At 40.0% G+C, this 21,293-nt stretch overlaps 1 protein-coding gene across 1 annotated transcript in view; it reads right to left on the bottom strand.

Moving 5' to 3' along the window:
• LOC139701098 (uncharacterized) overlaps positions 1 to 15,670 on the bottom strand; it is a 243,025-nt gene extending 227,355 nt beyond the window's left edge. Inside the window, exon 1 of the mRNA XM_071599674.1 lies at positions 13,419 to 15,670. Within this exon, the coding sequence (XP_071455775.1) occupies positions 13,419 to 13,664 (246 nt within the window). The 5' untranslated portion in view covers positions 13,665 to 15,670. The remainder of the gene's footprint in view (positions 1 to 13,418) is intronic.
• Between the last annotated feature and the right edge of the window lie 5,623 nt (positions 15,671 to 21,293).

Below are 21,293 nucleotides of genomic sequence, written 5' to 3'. Positions count from 1 at the left end.
GAATGCCTACAAATCTACGCTCATCCTCTTGATTCGACGGCCATGGTTCGAATTTCCCGTGTCATTTATAATAATGGAGATATTTAGGGCAGACCGAAGACTGGGAGCTTCTTAAGGTTAGACCCGTGGGCCGATGTCATTTAGATAAAGCGGCGCCCGCCGCCGGTCGGGAGCGTGTCGGCGGAGGTTGGGTGTCGGCGGGCGATCGGCCCGAGATATCGAGTACCCACTACCTGGGACGAGCCGGGGACCCATTTTCATTCTTGCTTCAGAATATACGTCAAAGGAGAAAAATTGAAACATGGAGGCGGAAATAATGAACTTGGACCAGTACATCCTCTGGAAACAATCACGAAATCTCTTAAGCTCTTAACAGAATCATGGGTAAGATTATCTTTGACGAACAGAAACGTAATTAAGGCACCGAAACACGAGCCAGTCCTTAAAGTAAGTTTTGAGTGGATAAAATAAAAAGTTCAAGGTTGAAACACCTTTAAAATATTCACTACGGTGCCCATGACTACCACTGAGGGGTACATCTAAAAGCTATTCACTAATTTCTATACGCGGATAGACAGTGGCAATATGAACGGATAGACTTTTCACTATCAAACAAAATATTGAGAATAATATCTAGCTTTTATCCTTTGAAATCGTACAATTTCTCTAAATACAGTTAAACGTATTGTGTTTGTTATTAATTGATTGTGATTTGAGAATAAATAATGAAAAATTTTGATTTATATACTATAGTTATGTTTTCTTGACTAGATTTTCTTCCAAACCACACATTTTACAGGACGTATTGACCTCAGGATTTCCTGCTGCACTGCATAAAGCTAATTGGTGTGTTTAAACTTTACTATGCTCTTTACTGTAAGGCGAGAAATTCATGTCTTTTAAATTATGAAAAAGACGCCTTAAGAATTTATTGCAATGGGGTGTATCTTTTGTATTCGTGTTCGAGAATTTGATTGAGTCAAGTTCATGCTTGGTCAAAACTCAAGAGAGTACTATCAGTTCAATAAAAGAATCATTGTGTGTAGCGTTTTGCCAAAGAAATAAACGTAGGTGTGACATTTTTGTGTCCGAAATTATTAATTAAATTTTTGTGTTTCATCTTCAGAGAAGAATGAAAACTTGTTTCAAACGTTTCTTCTCTAATGAGAAGGAAAAAAAACTTATCGTTTCCTTTTCCCTAATATTGATTGTACTTTATTTTATGTATTATGGTATTGTGATTCATTTCACAATATTAATCTAGATGATTTTAATTTAATATTAAAATATTTATCAAGTGAAGCACCGGATAAAGGTAAGTTTCCGATGGACCCAGGCACAACACACTACACCAATGGCATTACTATCACAAAATATGGATCCAAAAGTTCTATTATTTTTCTTCCTTCGCCTCACTTTCTTAACATTCCCCGTCTATAGCTATCTTCAGCATCTTATTTCCTCTCAGAATCTCCAGCCCCCACTTGTCCTGCCTTCAACGACCTTCTACCGACAACCTTCTCTCCTCCGCCTAGCACTTGATTTGTTTCCCCTTCCGTCTACTTCATCGTTTAATTATTATCCACAATCACATCTCGAAAACCTCCAATCCACACTTATCCTCCTGTCTCAACGAACAAGTCTATTAATCATACAAAACTGCACTCCATATCAAAGTTTTCATAAGTCTTTCCTTAATATGTTTACTTATGGTGCCTACCATCAATTCGCGTTTCTTCATATAAGCTTTTTACGTTACGCGATTCTTCTTTTATTATCCTTATACTTTTACCAACTTCTAAAATACTACGTATGTTGGTAAACAGATAAAAAAAATATTCCTACCTTATGAAAATAAAATATTCCATGGATAGAAAGTCAATACTCAGACCTCATTTATCAGGCACGGTTATTAAATATGCGCTCTAAATATTTTTCTAGTAGTCCTAGTTACGAAAAACTGCGATTTCCTTTCTTTCCAAAAACCAAGAGATTTCCCGCCCATTGCCGAGAGTAAAGGGGGCGCGGAGCCTTTGCGTTCCGCCTCATTCGATGCATGATTCACCGGGCACCTTCTTCCCCTTCCTCCACCCTCCTCTTTTGGACTCCAGAATGTCAACTAACTAAGTGATTGATGGGAGGGACATGTGCTCCCGCAGTGGATGTGGCCCGTGGGTGGTCCGGAGGGTGACCACCGGAATGACCCCTGTCCGTCCCCTCCCCTCTTCCCCAGGGGATCGCGTCCCTTTTCCCAGTGGCCAGGGAGGTACCCGAATCCCCTTGAGCGGACACAGGGTTCATCGGATGGGAAGCCCGGGAAGGGGGGGGGGAGGTAATTTGTGAACGAAAAATAAAATTACGTATATACTCGTGTATCGGTCGATCTCATGTGTAGGTCGGACCCCGAGATTTTATACTTAAAATTTCCGTTTTTTTACATATCTCGCGTTTAAACCAACCCTAGTTTTTTTCTCGTAATTATTTAGCACTACTAATATAATTCCAGCGAATATATTATCATTATAATTTGTTAAATTTTGTTAAATGTATTTTTTAATAAAAAAAATACTACAAGAAATATAATTTAACGGTAGCTATTGAGTTCCAAATAATCGATATTTATTAAGAATATTTCGATATGTCAACAGCATTGACCATTATCATCGATAATGAAATAATGAGTGGATTCCAAAATTCTCCGATAGTTTCGCGAGTACGCAAAACGGGTACTGATACTATTACTAGCTTTTATCACCATATTACAATAAGATGGCAGCAATAGCGGCAGTAGTTTTTGCTGTAACAAAAGTGGTAACTGTGATGCTAACGTTAGATGTCGGTAATGGCAGTAAATATCAGAATGCGGCCTTGAAGAAGTCGACTCACATCTCAACTAATACTCTTTTTAACTTACTATAAATGACTCTCTCGCGTGTAATAGTCGACCCATTATTTTTTCAACGAAATTTTCTGAATGTCTGAATCTGAATTTCTGAATCTGAATGTCAACCTATACATGAGTATATGCGGTACTTAACTTGCAGCATTGCTTCATCTCTAGGTTAGCTTAGTTTTTGCGTCGTTGGGTTTTCGGCTCAGTAAGCCACGACTTCAAATCCCGGGTGTAGCCTTCGGTTAACTCCAGGCTGAGTTACAGAGGTGTGATTTTTCGGGAAACGTTATACCTTTCAACAAAACCGCAATAAAAAATAGGGAAAAGAGTTCCCCCACAGACTCATAAACTTTATGCAAAAGTAAGATTGCTAAAAGAAGAGCCGCGGCGGTGAAAGAAAATGGCTTCAAGAGAATGGTGTAAATGAAATATATGTATAGACGGAGTAACAAATGGTGGAATACTCTGAAAGAGACGGGCGAAGAAAGAAGTCTATGGAGAAAACTTAACAAGGAGAAGAAGGAAACCAACTCGGCATATCCGGAGGCATGATATTTTACTGGAGATCATAACCGAAGGAAACATAGAGAGGGTACATAGCGAGACTACTAGGATAGAAGTAGTTCATGGAAGATGTGGTGAAAGGAGTTACTAAGGAATGAAGAGATTGGCAGGGAAGAGGATATATTTTAGAGTGCTTTGAGAAATTGATCCCCGATTAGATAACATATTACAATGATGACTATGGGATCTAAGCCTCAACCTCTAGGTGGAAAAAACCTAGGCGGTTTAAATTATTATCATTTCAATAAAAAATAAATATTGAAATATCATCTGTGACCGAATGACTAGAAAACGGGAATAAAGTTTCCACAAGTGAACATTTTACCAGTCCAGCAAATGGCATTGTGATGTAGTAGCCTTATTTTTAATCAACCATTTTATTCCCTCATGTATCTTCATTGGAATGATACCGATTCTGAGCATAGTCTAAGCTATGATGAAACGCAATCCATAAAGCTCAAATTCAAAATTCAACACTATCCACACCAGGCAGAGATAGATTTAAGGGTAAATTCTCTCAGTGATGAGGAATTCTATGAGAAAATTACCTACTCCTCTTCCCTCCCCTCACCACCCCTCCTTGAATCCGCCAAATCCTCCCTTCCTCACGCTGTGGATATGCCCCGTGAGCTACTAATCTCATATAAACCCACTGAAAGTCTCACCCCAGGGGTGAGGATATGCGATTTCGAGGCTGTACGCTCTGTCGAGGACCCCGCTGTAACTCTCCGGCACAACATAAATCCTTTCCTCTGCATATTCACGCGTTTTTTCCCCCAACTCTCTCTCTCTCTGCCTAAATCCTTCAAGGTGTGGATTCAGCCACGCAAATTTCGCTCCCTTTTTCCCCGACAATGCTGCGGCAATCTGAAATTCCCTTTGTGAAAGCGAAAGCTGCAGATTTTCGACGGGTGAGTTCCTCGGCAATCCCTCTCAGGTACGAACGCGGAAGATTACGAAATTAAATTAATATCTCCTATGAACAAAGGACGAATCCAATGAATCTTAACTTATGGATTGGAGGATTTCACAACGATCAGTGTTTTCAATATATAATATTTACGGGATTTACTGCAGTACCCTGAGCATCTTTGCAAAACTCAAAAGGCATCATTCTGCCTATTAAGAACGTTTGTCAGCTCCCGATGACGGAACATTGCATTTTGGCTAATATGCTCAAAAGACCACGGAGACTCGCGAAAACAATTTAAAAGGTTTCCGATGCAGAATATTCAAAAATTTTGATTTCTTTTATTTCACGAATAAGTTTCTCGAAACGAGGAACCTTTTTTCTCTATCTTGTTTAAACACGAAATTATGACGAGTCTTCTGTTTCTAAGATATCTTGATTTTTTTTCTGTAAAAATACTTCAACCAAAAAGTTGAAATTCCTGTTAATCTTCAACATTATCTCTGTATAAACGAACACACCCTTCCGTTGACGAGCACAGACGCCATGACTCCATAGCCGTCTAGAACGCTTCTGTATGAGGATCCTATTGCCCTTTGGAAAAACCGGCTGATCCGTGGCCGAGTGTTCCTGGATTCGTTATCGCATTAAAACGTTCGGCCTTATTTCAATTTCCGGATCCACAAACGCACATTGCTCACCACGATAACGCAATCACCGCAAGTCTCACTCAATTGAAGATGTATTTTGGTGGGTTCTGATCCACGCAAGTGAAGAAAACGGACGATTACACGCATTTCTCGTACAATAGACGACGCAATTTAAAGTATTGAACACGATTCTCACCCTATCGGTACCTATACAAACCCAGTGCATACATTCAACGGTGTTACAATTTGTCTTGGACTCATAACAAATGTCCGCATATTTCAAGCTCAACCAAATGTTATCATCTACTTTCAGTCCCGGGGATACAAAAATTGATGACCTTTGAACTTGAAAGCACCTCTTACAACCTTCTGGGTTGTACTTCTGTTCTACATCTGAGTCTTACCATCCAAACCTTCAGGAGGACCTGTGGTAGTGGGTTTAAGGTCACCAGTCATTGAATTAATTAATGATTGGTGATTGTTGACATTTGGGAAAATCCATACAACGTACGAAAGCGATGCTACCAACTGTTTTTGTCATGAATTATGCCAGGGAAAATAATTTCGGATAATTTTCACTGGGTAAGGAAATGGTTTCATGGCTGTTATCCTAACGCCCACCGCCACGCGCCCTTGTGTCGATTGATGGGGGGTCATGTAAACAAAGTTGTAGGCATAAATTATTTTTTAGCCGTCTGTTCTGCTGGAGTAAAATGCTACCAAGTAATTATTAACTGCTTTGCAATTCAGTCCGCCCTTTTTAATGGATTTCCTTATTTGAAAATCTTAGTATTATTCAGTGGAGTAGTTGCCAACGGTATACTATTCGTAATGTACTATATATAGCGGATGTTGTATGAATGTTATTACGTGGCCCTTCTCTCAAGTGCCCTTTCGGTGGATCGCGGGAGTACGATGTTTACGTGAATGTAGCGGAGTAGAAGTAAAATAGACTGTGGCCAAACAAGTCCTTGCGACGACTTACGCGGTGTTGTATGGATGTAATTAGTTCCTTCAGCCTACCATTTATAATGGGGTGCTGAAATAATTTCTTCAGTGGCAGAGTTAAAATCTATCTGTACTCATCAAAAATTTTTAGGACGTGATTGTAATCTTTGTGCTTCCAGTTTCTCCCGGTCAGGGTTTTCCAATAATAATATCACGCTGCACAATTTGCTCAAAAAGATTCGTCACCAAACTGGCAGTCTGTTTATTTTAATTCGAAATCAGGTCTTCCTGGATGGTGTCCCAAACTTACGAATTGAACATATTCAAAGCGAGGTGCAAGCAAAGGTGGAATAACTCCGCCCCTTGAACTTTTCACTCTAATATTTTCCCGCTGTTTGTATTTCCCAGACAGATTTGATGGGAACAAAAATGAAAGGAAAGTTTCGAAGAGGAAGTCATGGAACGAATAAGTGAACCAAATGAGGGATTTGCGAAAGAAGTGTTATCTTTGGCGAAAGAGAATTAGCATTGGGTAAAGGGAAAAAATGGAATATTCAAGTCCAGGAGTGTACGTTATGGAAGAATGACCAATTAATGAAACTCAACAGAGCCGTGAAATGTATTAAAAACCATACATTAGCAGTCGGAAATAAATTTGAAGAGCGTTCAAAATTCATAAAAGCAATGACTTATTGATTCAGAAACAATTACAAAACGGAAGAAGTACACGAATCTTATTTCAATGTACCATCATGATATAACGGTTGAAGATGATGCGCTCCACCACCCGATGATGATCACATTCATTGAGAACGGTGATGAATCTAGTCCTGTTTTGAGGTTTGGTAAACGTGTTTCAACAAATAAATTATCCTGAATTGTAATGTATACGCGTCGTCATTGTTAATAATACATAGGAAACCTCACAAACACATGACGAGAATTTAGCTAATTTAGTTGGTAGTTCAGCGCGTAGGTGCTCTTCAAGAGAAATAAATAGCAAGTTCAATTTCTTAAGACAAATTAGAGTATGAACATCTTTTGAAAAGAAAATAATAACGATATCCCTGTGATTTCACTTCTAATAAACATAAAGTGCTAGAGTGGTTAATGTAATTGCATTAAAATGCTGAAGTATAAAAAATAAAAGATGTGATATAGAATATATCTTCGAAAGCACGAAGATAATTTTATGGGTATATGAGAGACAAATGACGTGGACGTTCTAGAAAGAACGTGAAAGTTCTTATAAAGTACGTGACTCAATGAAGATATGACAGGTAGGAAGGTTTGTCCGAAAGGTAATTTCACTTTCATAATCTACTAAAAATACAGACGTTCTAGGATAAGTTGAAGAGTATTCATCGGTGTTAACCCACAACTCCGTGGTGCTCGTTATAAATGCGACGACAACGGTATGGAAAGAGTTTGCTGCCACGCCAGGAATTATAATCATAGAGGCTTATTAATTTTGCCATTCTGTACGCCAACTGACTCCAACATAGATGTTCTCTCAAAACTTGATGATCAAATTTGTAAAATCTTCATCAAGCAGAGCCACAGTATATTTGCTGTCACCAAAAATTAAGTAGAACAGTTGCTGCGCATGGAAAATACAAAAAATCGCGATTTATTACAAATACCTCTGAATGTATTGGCATAAGTCACGTTACAACAAACAGTTAAATCGCTGGCACGAGGTAATTATATACTTGACATAATTGCAATTAATACACCAGATATTGTAACAAACGTAGATACGAGCAAGATCATGTGCAAAGCCTTTTACATGCTTTTAAAATCAAAATATTGTGCGAATCCAAAATGCTGTGGGTCTTGCGTCACAGAAATAAAAGGGAAGCCTCCAAATTCACATTATTTAAAGGCATGAAATGGTAAATTTGTTACAGACAACGAAGAAAAGGTCTATAACCTTAATAATTATGTTAGAACGTCTACGTATAAATTTTGTCCAACGAAGTCCCCGGCACACCTGCTCATGAACGATATATTATTGTCCCAGGAAGGAATAGAGAAACGGCTCCGTAATAAAAACCAAATGAAAGCCCCAGGTATGGAAGGAATCCCCACTAGAATACTAAATGAACTTGCGCAAGACTTCGAAACATTTAAAAACCGTTTCCTGCAAGTACGAGGGTCATCCGGAAAGTAGTACCCGTTCGTGCCGCATGAAGTGCTGACGACGCGAGTAGCCGCTGGACGAGGTCAGATAGCTTCAGTGGCTTGTCTGCCTTCTCTGAGCCAAGTTGCGTGACGCTAGCATTGCCTGTGTTGTTTCTGTGATTGTTTACAATGTTTAAAAAAATTGAGAACGCCGCCAGTTGTGAAGTGAGGGCAGTGATTAAATTCCTCAATGCAAGAAACGTTCGCCCATGTGATATTCATCGCCAATTAAAGGAGGTGTATGGAGACAATGTAATGGACGAGTCGTCTGTTCGGCGGTGGTGTCGCAACTTCAACATGGGGAGGGGGAACACACACGACGATGAGCGTTCGGGGAGACCGTCTGTCATTACAGACCAACTGGTGAGCTCAGTTGACGAATTCGTGAGGAACGATCGGCGCGTCACAATTGATGACATCTGTGAGCATTTTCCCAATGTTTCTCGAACAATTGTTCATGAAATTGTTAAACACCATCTGCATTATGCAAAAATTTGTGCAAGATGGGTCCCTCGCGTATCTCAATAAGCTGGCGGCGAAGGACTATGCAGCAGGAATACAGAAACTTGTCACACGTTATGACAAATGCCTTAATTTGCTTGGAGATTATGTTGAGAAGTAGTTTAAAGTATCCTCTTTCAAATAAAATTTTTTATGTTTGTTAATATTTACTTTTGTGTCTTTATTTCACGAACGGGTACTACTTTCCGGATGACCCTCGTAGATAGAAGTTTGCCTCGCGACTGGAAGCTAGTTCAAATAACCCTTCTCGACAAAGTGGGCGATATGGAGGGCTCCAGCTCTACAGAGCGACTCCTTTGGCATTCATAACTAGTAAAATGTTAGAAAATATCATTTTTGGGAATTTAATAGCTTTTATCGACAGCAGAAACGTACTCTGCCATAATAATAACGGGTTTAGGAAAAAATATGCAAAAGACATCGGGAACATTTCATTTATAATAGCTTGAAATCGGTGGAAAGGAGCACACAAGTGGACGCTGAATTTTAGTTTTCAAAAAAGCCCACGACAAGATCCCTTGCGAAAAACTAATACAAAGGTATTATACATTATGGTGTTCACGAGAAAGTGACTAACTGAATTAGGGACTTATCTAACCGGAAGCAATAGCAGGGTTGAGTCCATCAGAGGCATACGCAACCTCAGGAGTTTCCCAGGGAAGTGTTATAGGGCCCTCGCTCTTCTTGTTATACATTAATAACCTACGCTCCCACGCTGGCAGCAATGTTACATTATTTGAAAACAACAAAGTAGTTAACAGAAAAAAACGATAAAGGTAGATAGCGTGCTACTCTCTAGCGATTTAGATCAGATATCAGAGTGGTGTCAAGAATGAGGGATAGACTTCAATATCAAATGTACAGCACTGAATTGTTACGGAAAGTGAATAAGCGTCACAGGTATGCTAGAGGAATAAAGCTAGGGGCCCCACAATTCATCAACAAAACATGCAAGACTTGAGAATTTTAGAAAATGTGCAGAATACCTGTGTTTTCTCATGAAACCGAGCGAATAATCATGGCACCAAATTTCATAAGTTAACTTGAATACTATAACTTGATGAATTGATCAAGCGTAGCAATTATTGCATGATGTTAGGGTATATACGAGGGTGCTCTGAAAAGTTTTCGACCTCAATTATTTCAGAAAAAATATCTTGTATCTTTGTTAGTTCGGAAATTTTTCAGACCACCCATGTACATGCATCACAGTTTTATATGGGCACACATGTATTCAAGTGTGTGCACGAGCTAATATTTCTGCACGCTTGGCTGGTGCTCTTACATAACACCCTCCCTCCGTCACTCACCCTTGCGGCTTCTTGCGGCGTATTTTGTAGATATAGATGATGCCTTGAAATTTACGAGGGGATGAATTTTATTTACCCGCAAAAAATAACTTCAACCAGCAACAAACCTAGATGTAGCGGGATGCTTTTTGGTGAAGCATTGAATATTCATACAAAAAAAATTAATCACTTTTCTTCGCCATTATAAGCACAAACTTTATATACACTGCCGATTACTGAGCATAAAATAGCTTAAAAAGTAACTGACTTTTACTAAACCATTGTAGATAATACGCATTCAAATGACTGCGGGTGATGCCGCTAAAGTAATCCCAACGGAGTCATTCGCTCGTGCGTTCCGAAATGCGCGAATTTCACAGCGTCAAAGCTGTGAAATTCTCCTTGCTCAAGACTCAAACCCAAATCCCTCGATCAAGGTGAATAAATTTTACACTGTGGGATTGTTACACTTCGAGGAACGCAATTTTCTTATTTTAGCCTAGGAAAATATTGTCATAAAGTATTCCATTAATAAAAATAACGGAAATTACAAATAGTACATAAAAAAAGGATAATTGCAAATCTAACCATGTTCATGTAATTTAAATGAACTTGAATTAACTTTTGATTTAATGATGGTCTCTGTGTGACCTTTCAAATGATTTTTTTTTCAATTCAAAGTGTCTACGGCATTGATAAATGGGTTTCGTGATAACTCAAATTATAGCCGTGGCCTGACTTTGAGCAATAAGGTGACGACTGTCGATCATGCGCTTTCAATTCACTTATGGCGGGCTAAGGGCGCTCATTTGTTCTTAAAAGTCATTTATCCAACATATTTATGGCTCTCGAGTCCCCATCTTGCCCTCCGCTACCGTTTTCTCCGGAGTTGCTTGTTTATGAGCGCGTTATCTATGAAGAAATTTTAATAATTTATACGCTCCGGGGAGTCGCCCAGGAATTAATGTGGGAAGCAAGAGCTCCTCTTAACCCAAAACCAACGCATTTTCTTCATGCCAAATAATTCACGTAAATTTTATATTTTTCCTTTGTAAGACGTTAAGAGGATTTTACCGGACTCGGCATTCAGGGAAATGCGTAGCATTAATGGAGAGAGAGAGATAGAGAGAGAATGTAAGAGAGATTTTGCGAAATAATTATTATACAAAGAATAACATAAATGTATCGAGTACTTTAAAATTTCGTTAATCAGGAAAGCTTGAAAAAAATGCTTGAATTTAAAATTTAAACAAAAGAGGAGATTTATAAATTAATTGCTGTTCATGAAGATCTATCTAGAAAAAAACTTGTTGAGTAGAAAATATTTTCCATATTCTTTCGTCGAAGTCAATCCAAACAGTGATCAGCGATGTATAAATGAAAACTAGAACCCCGACTTAATAATCGCTCAAAATACGAAATTTTCGTGATAAGAGCTTTTGTCATACTCCGTTTTGAGTTTTATGTTTTTGAATTTATTCTCGAAAAACAAACCGCAATAATTTTCTATCGCAGACTACTTAGCGCACGCAACAATGTAGTCGAATTTCTACGTCTATTAGAGTCCGTACCCTTCAAGTTACACAAGAGAAGTGTGGCAAGGGGTTTCAGATCACCAACATTCAGTTATAGGTTATTTGTTCGTAGCTAGGTTCACTGGCTGCAGTTTTTAATTTGTCTAGATTTGTTTTTGTCATGATCGCGAAAAGTTAGAAGATAGGAATAGTCCCTGAATCTACTGGTGCCGCCATTCTTTCTCAATTATTTTATCTGAATTGGCCCATCCGTCGATAAAATGCGGGACCTAAATTATTTATTCGGTGTCACAAGTTAAACAAAGTGTTCCATACCTATCTAATAGTCTTAACATTTCTTCAAAAACCTATAGGCGCCCATCGTTGCATCTTTGCAATATCCTTGATTAACTCCTTCTCCGACAGGACCCACATACTTGCCACGTAGTCCAAAGGCGACCTCACCAGTGCAAAGTAACATCTATATCTCACTATTCCATTATATTTTCCTCCGACTCCTCTAATGTTTCTTCTAAGGCGTCTCTAAAAATATTCCTGACGCTTTCGTTTCATGTGTGTTTTTAATATTTATGTTGAATAATATTAATATATCCTAAATATAGCAATTTGATCTCGTCAATTTTGTACGTAATGTTGAGTTTCTCATTTCTTTTTCCCAAAAATGTCATTATTTGACATTTTGTAAGGCTTGATTCTAAGTCTCATTCCTCCAACCAATCCGAAATCTTGTGGAATCCGTGGAGGGAAAGTAGTCGATGATCGACTGGTGGTTTTAACTCTCTATGAATCACCGCGTCGTCCGCAAATAGTATTAGGCTAATATTTACGGAGCAAGTTGTAGCGCTGAAGTACATTATGATTTGCTCAAAGGAACGCACTAGTAAGGATGCCGTTGAGTGCACAGTGCGTATGAATTTCTCTAAGAACACTTCAAGACACACCCTTCAACTCTCTCACTGTAGAATGCCCGCCTATGCATGTTCAGAGCCAAGCTTAAAATTCTTGTAAATTTGTTTGTTTGATAGTTGTTAAACGAACAATACACTTATGAAAGTTTAAAGCATCTTTCTAAAAACCCCAGCTGGTTTCCTTTTTAAGAAGGTACGATGCTGTTTGAGAAAATATTTCTTGATACATGTTTTTTTTCGATGTTGACGACTTTTCCCCTGAAAATTAAACCAATCAATGGTTAAACATATCAGCATTTTATTTTTTTCAAAATTTCTGAATCTGGAAACGGATTAATTGATTTCCCAGAAAGTAAAATAGAAATTGGATTTCGAAGTAAAGACTTCTGAAAAGGTGACGACGCCCGCGAAAGTTGAGGTACCACTGCGCTCTGAAAGCGCAACAAGGAACAGATAAGCACAACTCTTAAGATACAATCAACAAACATGATACTTAACAAAACTCGGTCTTTTCTCTGCATTAATACACGATTTTTTTACTGGAAACTCAATATAGACTACCTTTTTCGCGCATTACTTGATTTTTATAGCAATTACCCATATCACAAAGAAAACAAAAATCAAAGAAAAACAACATATAATCAATTGATAATTTGGATTAAATAATTGTTAGTTATATAGCATATTTCAATGAAAAGGGTAATTACGAATCGTGATTTGGTAAAAGGTCAAGAGTCTGAACCAAGCATAATTACCAAAAGTTCAGCTCGACATTCACTAATAATAGTCTATTTTAGTAAAAATCAAACAAAAATGTCCATCCTCACGAAATAAGTAAATAATTGGGTGGATTGAATGACGTCACGACATTTAAAAAAAGGAACTGAAAATTGCCGACATCGTGACCGTCATACTTTTACGAAACTCACGATTCACGCACGTCCGTAATCGGAGTGCGCTGGTAATTTTAGAGGGGACGGGAGTCGAGGGTAGACTGATGGAAAGAGGGACTCACCCTTCGGAGGCAGCGTGCCCTGCACTGGGCCACCCTCAGCGGGGATGACCTCCGGTCTCCCTCCTCTGACCCCGGACCTCCCGCCGCCCAGGTTCCAGCCTCCGGGGGCGTCGTTTGCGTTCCCTCGGGAGGGACGACGAGGGCCGCCCGACACTCGGGGGGGGCCGAGGGGAAGGCGACGAGCAACAGGAGTATGATGGACGGGACAGGGAAGGGGCGGGAGGAGACACGCATCGTCCCCGCCATCAGACTCGGCTGACAACACCCGCGTTACTGGAAGCTGTGATTGGACCGGGCCCTGCTAGAGGACGGTCCCCTGGGAAGCAAAGGGCTGAATGAACTCAGGACAGCACAAGATTTAGAGCCGGCGAAATTTTGCCGAAACCTATTTAAAGTAGAAGAGAGCTCACTTGGTCCTCGAAGCCCGACGCCTTATGAGGTGGCCACAGAATGAAGACAGTCCGGGTCACAACCAGCGGGGACTGACTTGTCTATTGAGGCCAAATCAATTCACCCTAAAAGAACAGTACCGATACGACAAACACGGTAATCTCACAATGTCATGTCTACAGTCATGGTCCTTCGCAGTACAAAATAACCCCTTCTTACCACAAGAAAACACGTCATCAGATGTTTAGTGACTAGGTAGAATGGTGAAAACCCCAGTAGTTTTTCAGGGTAGCAGATCGAGACAGGGTTACCAATTAATTAAATGTTGATTGGTCGGAGTCCACCACCACGTTAGGGCAGTTCTCAGCGGATTTTCAGGGAGTCGAACGAATGATTTCCCCAGGGTTCACGACACGATCACTCGCGCGCTTGATACAAGGCGGGGAGATGGATGATGCAGCAAACAGACAAAGGGTTCGAAAGAATTACCCCAGGGAACCCCTCTGAAAACTAGGAAAAGGGACAGAGCGATCGGAGAGGATTCTTGCGTCCGGCGAAAGGGATTGTCTCCTCACCGCCGCTGGATGATGCCCTTGTTCCTCTCTCGTTTCTTCCGTAATTATGTTTATTTTTCTTAATCACTCGACACACCAGTCCGTCAAACCTTAATGCCCTTGTGGAGGCAGAAACTAACACATCACTGCGCGATGATTATTGGAAATTTAAGCGTGAACTTATTTTGTACATGTCGACAAAGAGATCGAGTGACGGCCGAGCGAAAGAATATTCCGCCGCGGAGGGGATGCTGTATCGGCCGGGAAGGTGGAGGGCGGAAAGCCGGTGAAACCACTTCGGATTTCATTGCGTTGGATAACGGAGCGAGGGGAAAGGGTTTCGATCATCGGAAAATTGTCCTATCTCCATCCTTCGAAGAGCAAATATTTTTTTTATAATCCTTGCCCAGTAACTCCAACCTATAGGAACATGCGCCAAGAGGTCCAGAGAGTAAATAAGAGCGGTGAATGGCCTACGATTGAAGCACGTGGCGATAATTGAAATTCCAGTTTATGACACACGTGGGAAGAGATATGAGAATAGTAGGATATGCTTAAATGATTATGTTTACCCAAACTGTCATTTCAGCATTGATATGTTCACTATTATGCCCATGAGCCGTCAGGAAGACAAAGATGACCTGAGGTTCATTATTGTCCTTTCGATGAAATGGAAACGTGGAATTCGTTTTCTATAAGAGTAGAGGTAAATGCCGACACACTGAAAATAACAGAAGCACCGCACTTATTCCTGCCAAAAAATAAATGTCAGAAATTCTATGAACACTGGGAAACTTTATACAATGACACGTCGTAAAAATGGTATTCTTCATTTAGTTCGGTAGCGAATTTGAAAATGTACGTCATCTCAACAGTTTGCAAGCCATTTTCTAATCGAAGGGTCTTATACCTTTGAAATTGACTTCGGAACACCGTACATTTAAAATTCGTGTCAATCGACAGTCATTTCCGTGATAGTTTTGAAAAGGGCTCCCTTGCTCGCTAATAAGAAGCGATGTCAAATGGAAAACACAAAAAGGTTGATGGTAGAAGAGAGGAGGAGGCGTGGGGATTGTTGACACTAACACTTGATCGGAGTTGAGATCGTCTAATTATTTTAAGATGACAACTGGATCCCCTCGAAAATCTTCTCATTCATCCTCGCACACGTCAACACCCTAATGGAGGCACAAAGGGTGGCGTAGAGCAGCACACAGGGACACTAAGCCGGTATCCAAAGCACACTCCCAAGTCGGAGAACGTAAACAACACGTTCCCTTTCCCGCCCCTCTAGTCGACGGAAACGTGACAGACACGTAGTGAAACGCTCCCAATGCGGAGCTCCGCCGGCTTCCTTGAGAACCTCCCTTTTAAAGGGATCTCTCAAATCCCCTCTCCTCCTCCCCTTAACTTCCAGGACCCCTACCTTCCCGCCCTCTTCCCATTCCCTCCCTCCGACGCCTGGAACAATGCAAAACTTAGTCTCTGCGGAAGAGAGGGGAGGTGAAGACGAGATCGTTAGTTGGGTAACCGGTCGCTCAGATGGCGCAGAAACTCGGGGAGAAGAGGGGACACTCCGAAGCATGCAGCGTCGCCACTAGGGTGGCGGATCAACTACTGGCTGATGTGCCCCCAACTTCCCGGCGGTGGTGTCAAACAACGCGCTAACGGCAAATTCTATTAGGGGCTGTCCTTATATTACGTGAAGGTTCGGGAAGAAAGGGATGGCGTGCCATTTCATTACCTTTCCCCAAAAGAGGGTTTAGGAGGAATTTTGCGTAAGGTTTATTAATGCAATATTTCCTTTCGGGTTGACGACTATGGTCTGCGGTTTCAGCAATTTTATATAAAAACTGTTAATTTTCAATTCAAATAACTCAGGAAAATATCGCAACACAAACTAAAGAATTATTTACGTATGTATCAGTTTTTATTAGAGTTTGGAAATTCGACTTCGACTTGCTCTGTATTCATTCCCACTGACTTCTTAAATATAAATCTATTTAGTTTATTTTTTCAGTGCTCATGTAATTAAAGGGATTTATAGATAATCGTAGTGAAAAACGCATGTTTCTGGTCTAAATAAGCCTTTCCCATCAAAGCTGTCCTATGATGCTTAAATAAATGCACTTATGTTATCAATGAACGTATTCCATTAATGCACGCATGTTATCAACACATACGTAATTCAGGAGCTATCCCTTAGCACTCGTGTGGACATAGGGCCCATCTCAAAAGTGTCTAATACGCTTAAAAAGTATACATATGTATATAAAATACTCTCTAACATCCACGTGGAGTATACGAAATCGTAAGTATGGTGTTGTAAATCGAGCGAAATCTAATAAGAAATATCTTTTCAGATATCTAAAAATAAAGTTAATTTTAAATCCATTTTTGTGATTATTTTTCCGGAAAAACCTTTCTAATGTCTTTTTTCGTGCTTCCATTATATTATTTCACTGTAGTTAAACTGAGATAAATGATTTTTTTACATTGTTACTATTAGAAACAAGCATTGTTTTTTTAGAGGTCTATGTTACTAATAGGCTACATTTCTGAAATTAATAATAATTTAATTTCTCTTGAAACGAAGTGAAAAAAGCCAGACCATGGGTCAAACACTGAGGGAAATATGACTTGAGTACAAATCGAGATCCAGCCTCACCTACGCAGAGAAATGTTAAGACTAATTATTGTTGAGATAAGAGACGAACCATCATTGGGTGCACTGTTAAGCTAGGTCGAGCGAGCCACCATCGTTACGCCCACTCTTTGGTCTATAGCCTCCTCCCTAGAAGTCATCTAACATTTCCGGCCTTCTTTCTTTTATCCTTTCGCTCTCTCCTGTTTACTCAATGAATTTTTCACGAATCCCTTTCCCTCGTAAAACATGACCAATGGAGTGTTTTTCTGTTCTCGAGAGTGTTCTATTCTATCTTACCCCATTTAGCACCTCCAACTAAGTCCTTACCCCGTCCATCCATTTTTAATGGACTGTCAAAGAGAGAGTTTAATATTTTGAGGGTTTGTGTGCACGGTGGTGAATGTAGTATCTTTAGAATCCATTCATCACTCCGAGTAATGTATGCCAAATATACACGCACGCACACATGTAAATATTATTTTCACGAAAGGGAATATAATATTGCCACAGGCGTGACATCAGCACATAACACAGAAAAGGACACAAATTTGGTGCTTTCTCCTCTTCGGTGAGAAACGTAGTTGTGCCACCTAAATACGTGCAGCGGTTTTTAAATTTCAGTTGAGCTTTTTCGAGCAGTCAGGTTTTGTAAATATTTTAATTACGATCGTGTCTCGTGTCTCCCCTCGTATTCACTCCGACGTTCTCCACATCACAAAGGCTTCAAATCCCGTCCTTCTCCCTCTTTCACGAGGCCCATGTTTCACTATCGTACATGAGAACGCTTCTTGCATTGTCTCTTCCTTCCTCCTCCAACACCAGTTCCAGGCTGCTGTATACGAGTACAAGGCTCTTGTTAAAGGTCTCCTCTGTCATGGCCATTCTCATTTTAATCTCTGCTTCATTCTTCCGGTTCTCCGATAGCATAACTCTCCAGATATCTCTCTTATTTCTTGTCCACTTTCTTCACTTGGCACAGTTTCTACTATATCTATGTCGTCACGTATATTCATCATTTTCATTTATCCACCATACTTCATCCTCCCATTATCCTCCGTTCCTCCTGACAAGTGTGTCATAATTCTTTTGAGTGTCCGAACATCTTGGCCTTCACCGACAAAATCTAATACAGTTTTTCAGTATTTCTTATTTCCCCAATACCCCCTTTCTCTCCATCGGTCTTATTTCCCCATCCATTGCTTTCCTTTATTCGAAAACTCTTTCTAATACATGCTCGCAATAACGAGGCCGAATACGGTCGGAGAGAGGCAGCAACCATTTATTTACTCCTCCTAATAATTATTAATTTCTTCTATCAAGGTCAGTTATTTTATTAGCTATTACAATTACTTTCTTTCCCATACTTTCGTTCCTCCAAAAAACGTTCTTACTTCTCAAATTATGGCACAACCCATCCCAATCCACCACAAACCCTTATGTGAGGGCTAAAAGTGCATAAAGAAGTGTAAAAGAGACAAATACTTATGAATGTGGAGTTTAGTTGGAAGAGTTATCGGCGTGCACCATCAAATAGGACATGATACACTCACCAGAAGAATCTGAGAGGGCTTTCCCTCCGAGGAGGTAAATTTTCATCAGACTGGTCAGACTAGGAGAAGAATATGCGGGAGGGCTTTCAATGCGGGAAGCTAGGTTTCATTACACTGATTTCAGGAAAATGTAATGCAAAAGTAAGAGAAGGAAATTACTTCTCTTTTATTATGTTGCGTTTCGAATACATGGCTAGTGTCTGTGGTCTATGAGAATAAACTTCAATTAAGTAGCAGTGGTATTTAGGGGAGGCGACCGACAGCTGAGGCCATTTGCGCCATAGGGGATGGACTGGAAAGTGAATGGTGGGTGGAGAGAAACCCGGCGTCGGCATTAGCCTACTCTTTACGAAAGGCGCCAAGGGGTCCGCAGCTTAACGTCCCATCCGACGGACGGACGGCGTACTCACTCAAAGTGCCCTCCACAAAGCACCTCAAGTGGGGATCGAGATACCACTGAAAAATATTCAACACCACCGGCATTTGAAACCAGACCCTCTGTGTGGGAAGCCAGTACGATAGCCACCGCACCAATCCCGATCCCAACTTTAATTAAATAATGAGATAATGTTCAGATAAAATCCGCCAGATTTGTTAAAAATTGCTGCGAGGAGTAAGCGTGACAGGTATTTTGGAGGAATTAATCTGGGAGATCGAATTATTACAAAGTAAACAGGCAAGACTCCAGACTTTTAAAAAAATACAGTACACCTCTGAGTTTTTTTGCTTTAGAGAGGGAATTAACTCATATATTAGATTTTAGCACCGAGATCAAATACGGTTGGTAGACAGAGTCACTGTCAGATTCAAGTATTTATTTTTCCCTCGCACGATACAATATCATAGTCGAATCGATTCCAAGCACCAGAATATTTAAAAAAATGTAATTATGTAGTCAATCATTGCATGTTGTATATTGGTATGTATTTGTATAAGGGTACGAGTGTTTTTGTAAATGAGACAATGTATGAGGTAATAGCTGTGCATGTTTGATAGGTAACTCTGCCAAGCCCCGCCAAATGCCCTTACGGTGACTAGCGGGTTGTAGTTAATTTCTAGATAAAATGGAGGTTTGAAGTGTGACGACCTCCAGATTAAGAGGATCTATATCTATACACTAGCCTGCATGCCGTCGTTAGGACGTTTGGCAGAGGGTACTAGGTCGCCATCCATGCTAAATCAACCCCCATTCTTCCATAATCACCAGTTGTGCAGGGGGCAACACTTGGAAGGGGGCGAATAAACACTTGATACGAATATTACTCTGCAGGAATAACTCCACAATCTCTACACAAAGAAGACTAATAAGTAACCGATTAAAAGTGGCGGGCTCACATACAATGCAGTCACTAATTATCAAATAGAATTTCACTCGTGCAGGAGGGGCAATCCATAAATCTATATATATAAAGGAGAGTGTTTGTTTGTATGTATGCAATTTGTTTACTTTTTGCTGTCATAGATACAGCATTTTTCCAACTATGCCAGCAGGATACTTTTGCAAGAACACTATTGTATTCAGAATTGCCAAGATATTATACGTGGAATACATCAAGGAAAGCCTTTTGTAGAAGAAAAATGGGCAACTTTGATCCTGAGTATAATATTTATTCATGTGACGCATTGGGCCGAGTCTACACAGTCCATCCTAACAACGCCGAATGTTATTTTTTAAGAATGCTTCTACATACCATTAGAGGACCTCGCTCATTTTCCAAATTAAGAACGGTAAACGGAGAAATATGTGAGACATTCAGAGAAGCTTGCCAGAATTTAGGGTTGCTAGAAGGAGATCAACACTGGGATGACTCATTGCGAGACGCCAGTTAGATTTCTCTTCCAGGACAAATCCGAATTTTGTTTGCCATCATAATAACCTCCTGTAATCCATCTAACCCAAAAACATTATGGGAAAAATATAAAGAATCAATGAGTGAGGATATACTGGCTAAAGTTCGAAGTGAAAATCCTACATTGGATATTACGTTTAACTCCGACATTTTTAATAAAACTTTGATTATTTTGGAGGAAAAGTGTATCACCATGGTTAACAAGACTTTAGTGGAACTCGGTCTTTTTGCACCTGTACAAGATCAACAGGGTGTATTTTATCCAGATTATATACGTGAAACTAGCTACAATGTCTTAGACTTAGAAGCATACATCGCGGATAAAAAGCCACTTCTTAATGAAGATCAGAAATTCGCATACGAAACAATAATGGATCAAGTAGATAAACAAGAAGGAGATATCATTTTTCTTGATGCTGCTGGTGGCACGGGAAAAACATTTTTAATTAATTTAGTTCTCGCTGAAATCAGGGTTCATGAAGAAATTGCTCTAGCCGTTGCATCTTCAGGTATTGCATCGACATTAATGGAAGGAGGAAGAACAGCCCACTCTGCCCTTAAGTTGCCACTTAATATTTCCCGACAAGAAAATCCCACATGTCATATAAATAAAACAAGCGGCCAGGCACAAGTTCTTATAGAATGTAAATTGATAGTATGGGATGAGTGTACGATGGCTCATAAAAAATCTCTTGAGGCCCTCAACGCAACACTTCAAGATCTTAGAGGAAACTGCAGTTTAATGGGAGGAGCTCTGGTACTCCTGTGTGGAGACTTCCGTCAAACTCTGCCTGTCATTCCAAAATCGACTCCAGCCGATGAAATTTATGCCTGTTTAAAACATTCTGTTCTATGGAATCATGTCCAAGAAATTAGCCTTAAAC

Source organism: Hetaerina americana, unplaced genomic scaffold, assembly GCF_022747635.1.
Source record: "Hetaerina americana unplaced genomic scaffold, ioHetAmer1.1.p SCAF_11, whole genome shotgun sequence".
In the NCBI taxonomy this organism is placed as follows: Eukaryota; Metazoa; Arthropoda; class Insecta; order Odonata; family Calopterygidae; genus Hetaerina; species Hetaerina americana.
Note: the sequence above shows the minus strand (reverse complement) of the source record. Positions and strands in the feature narration are given on the sequence as shown.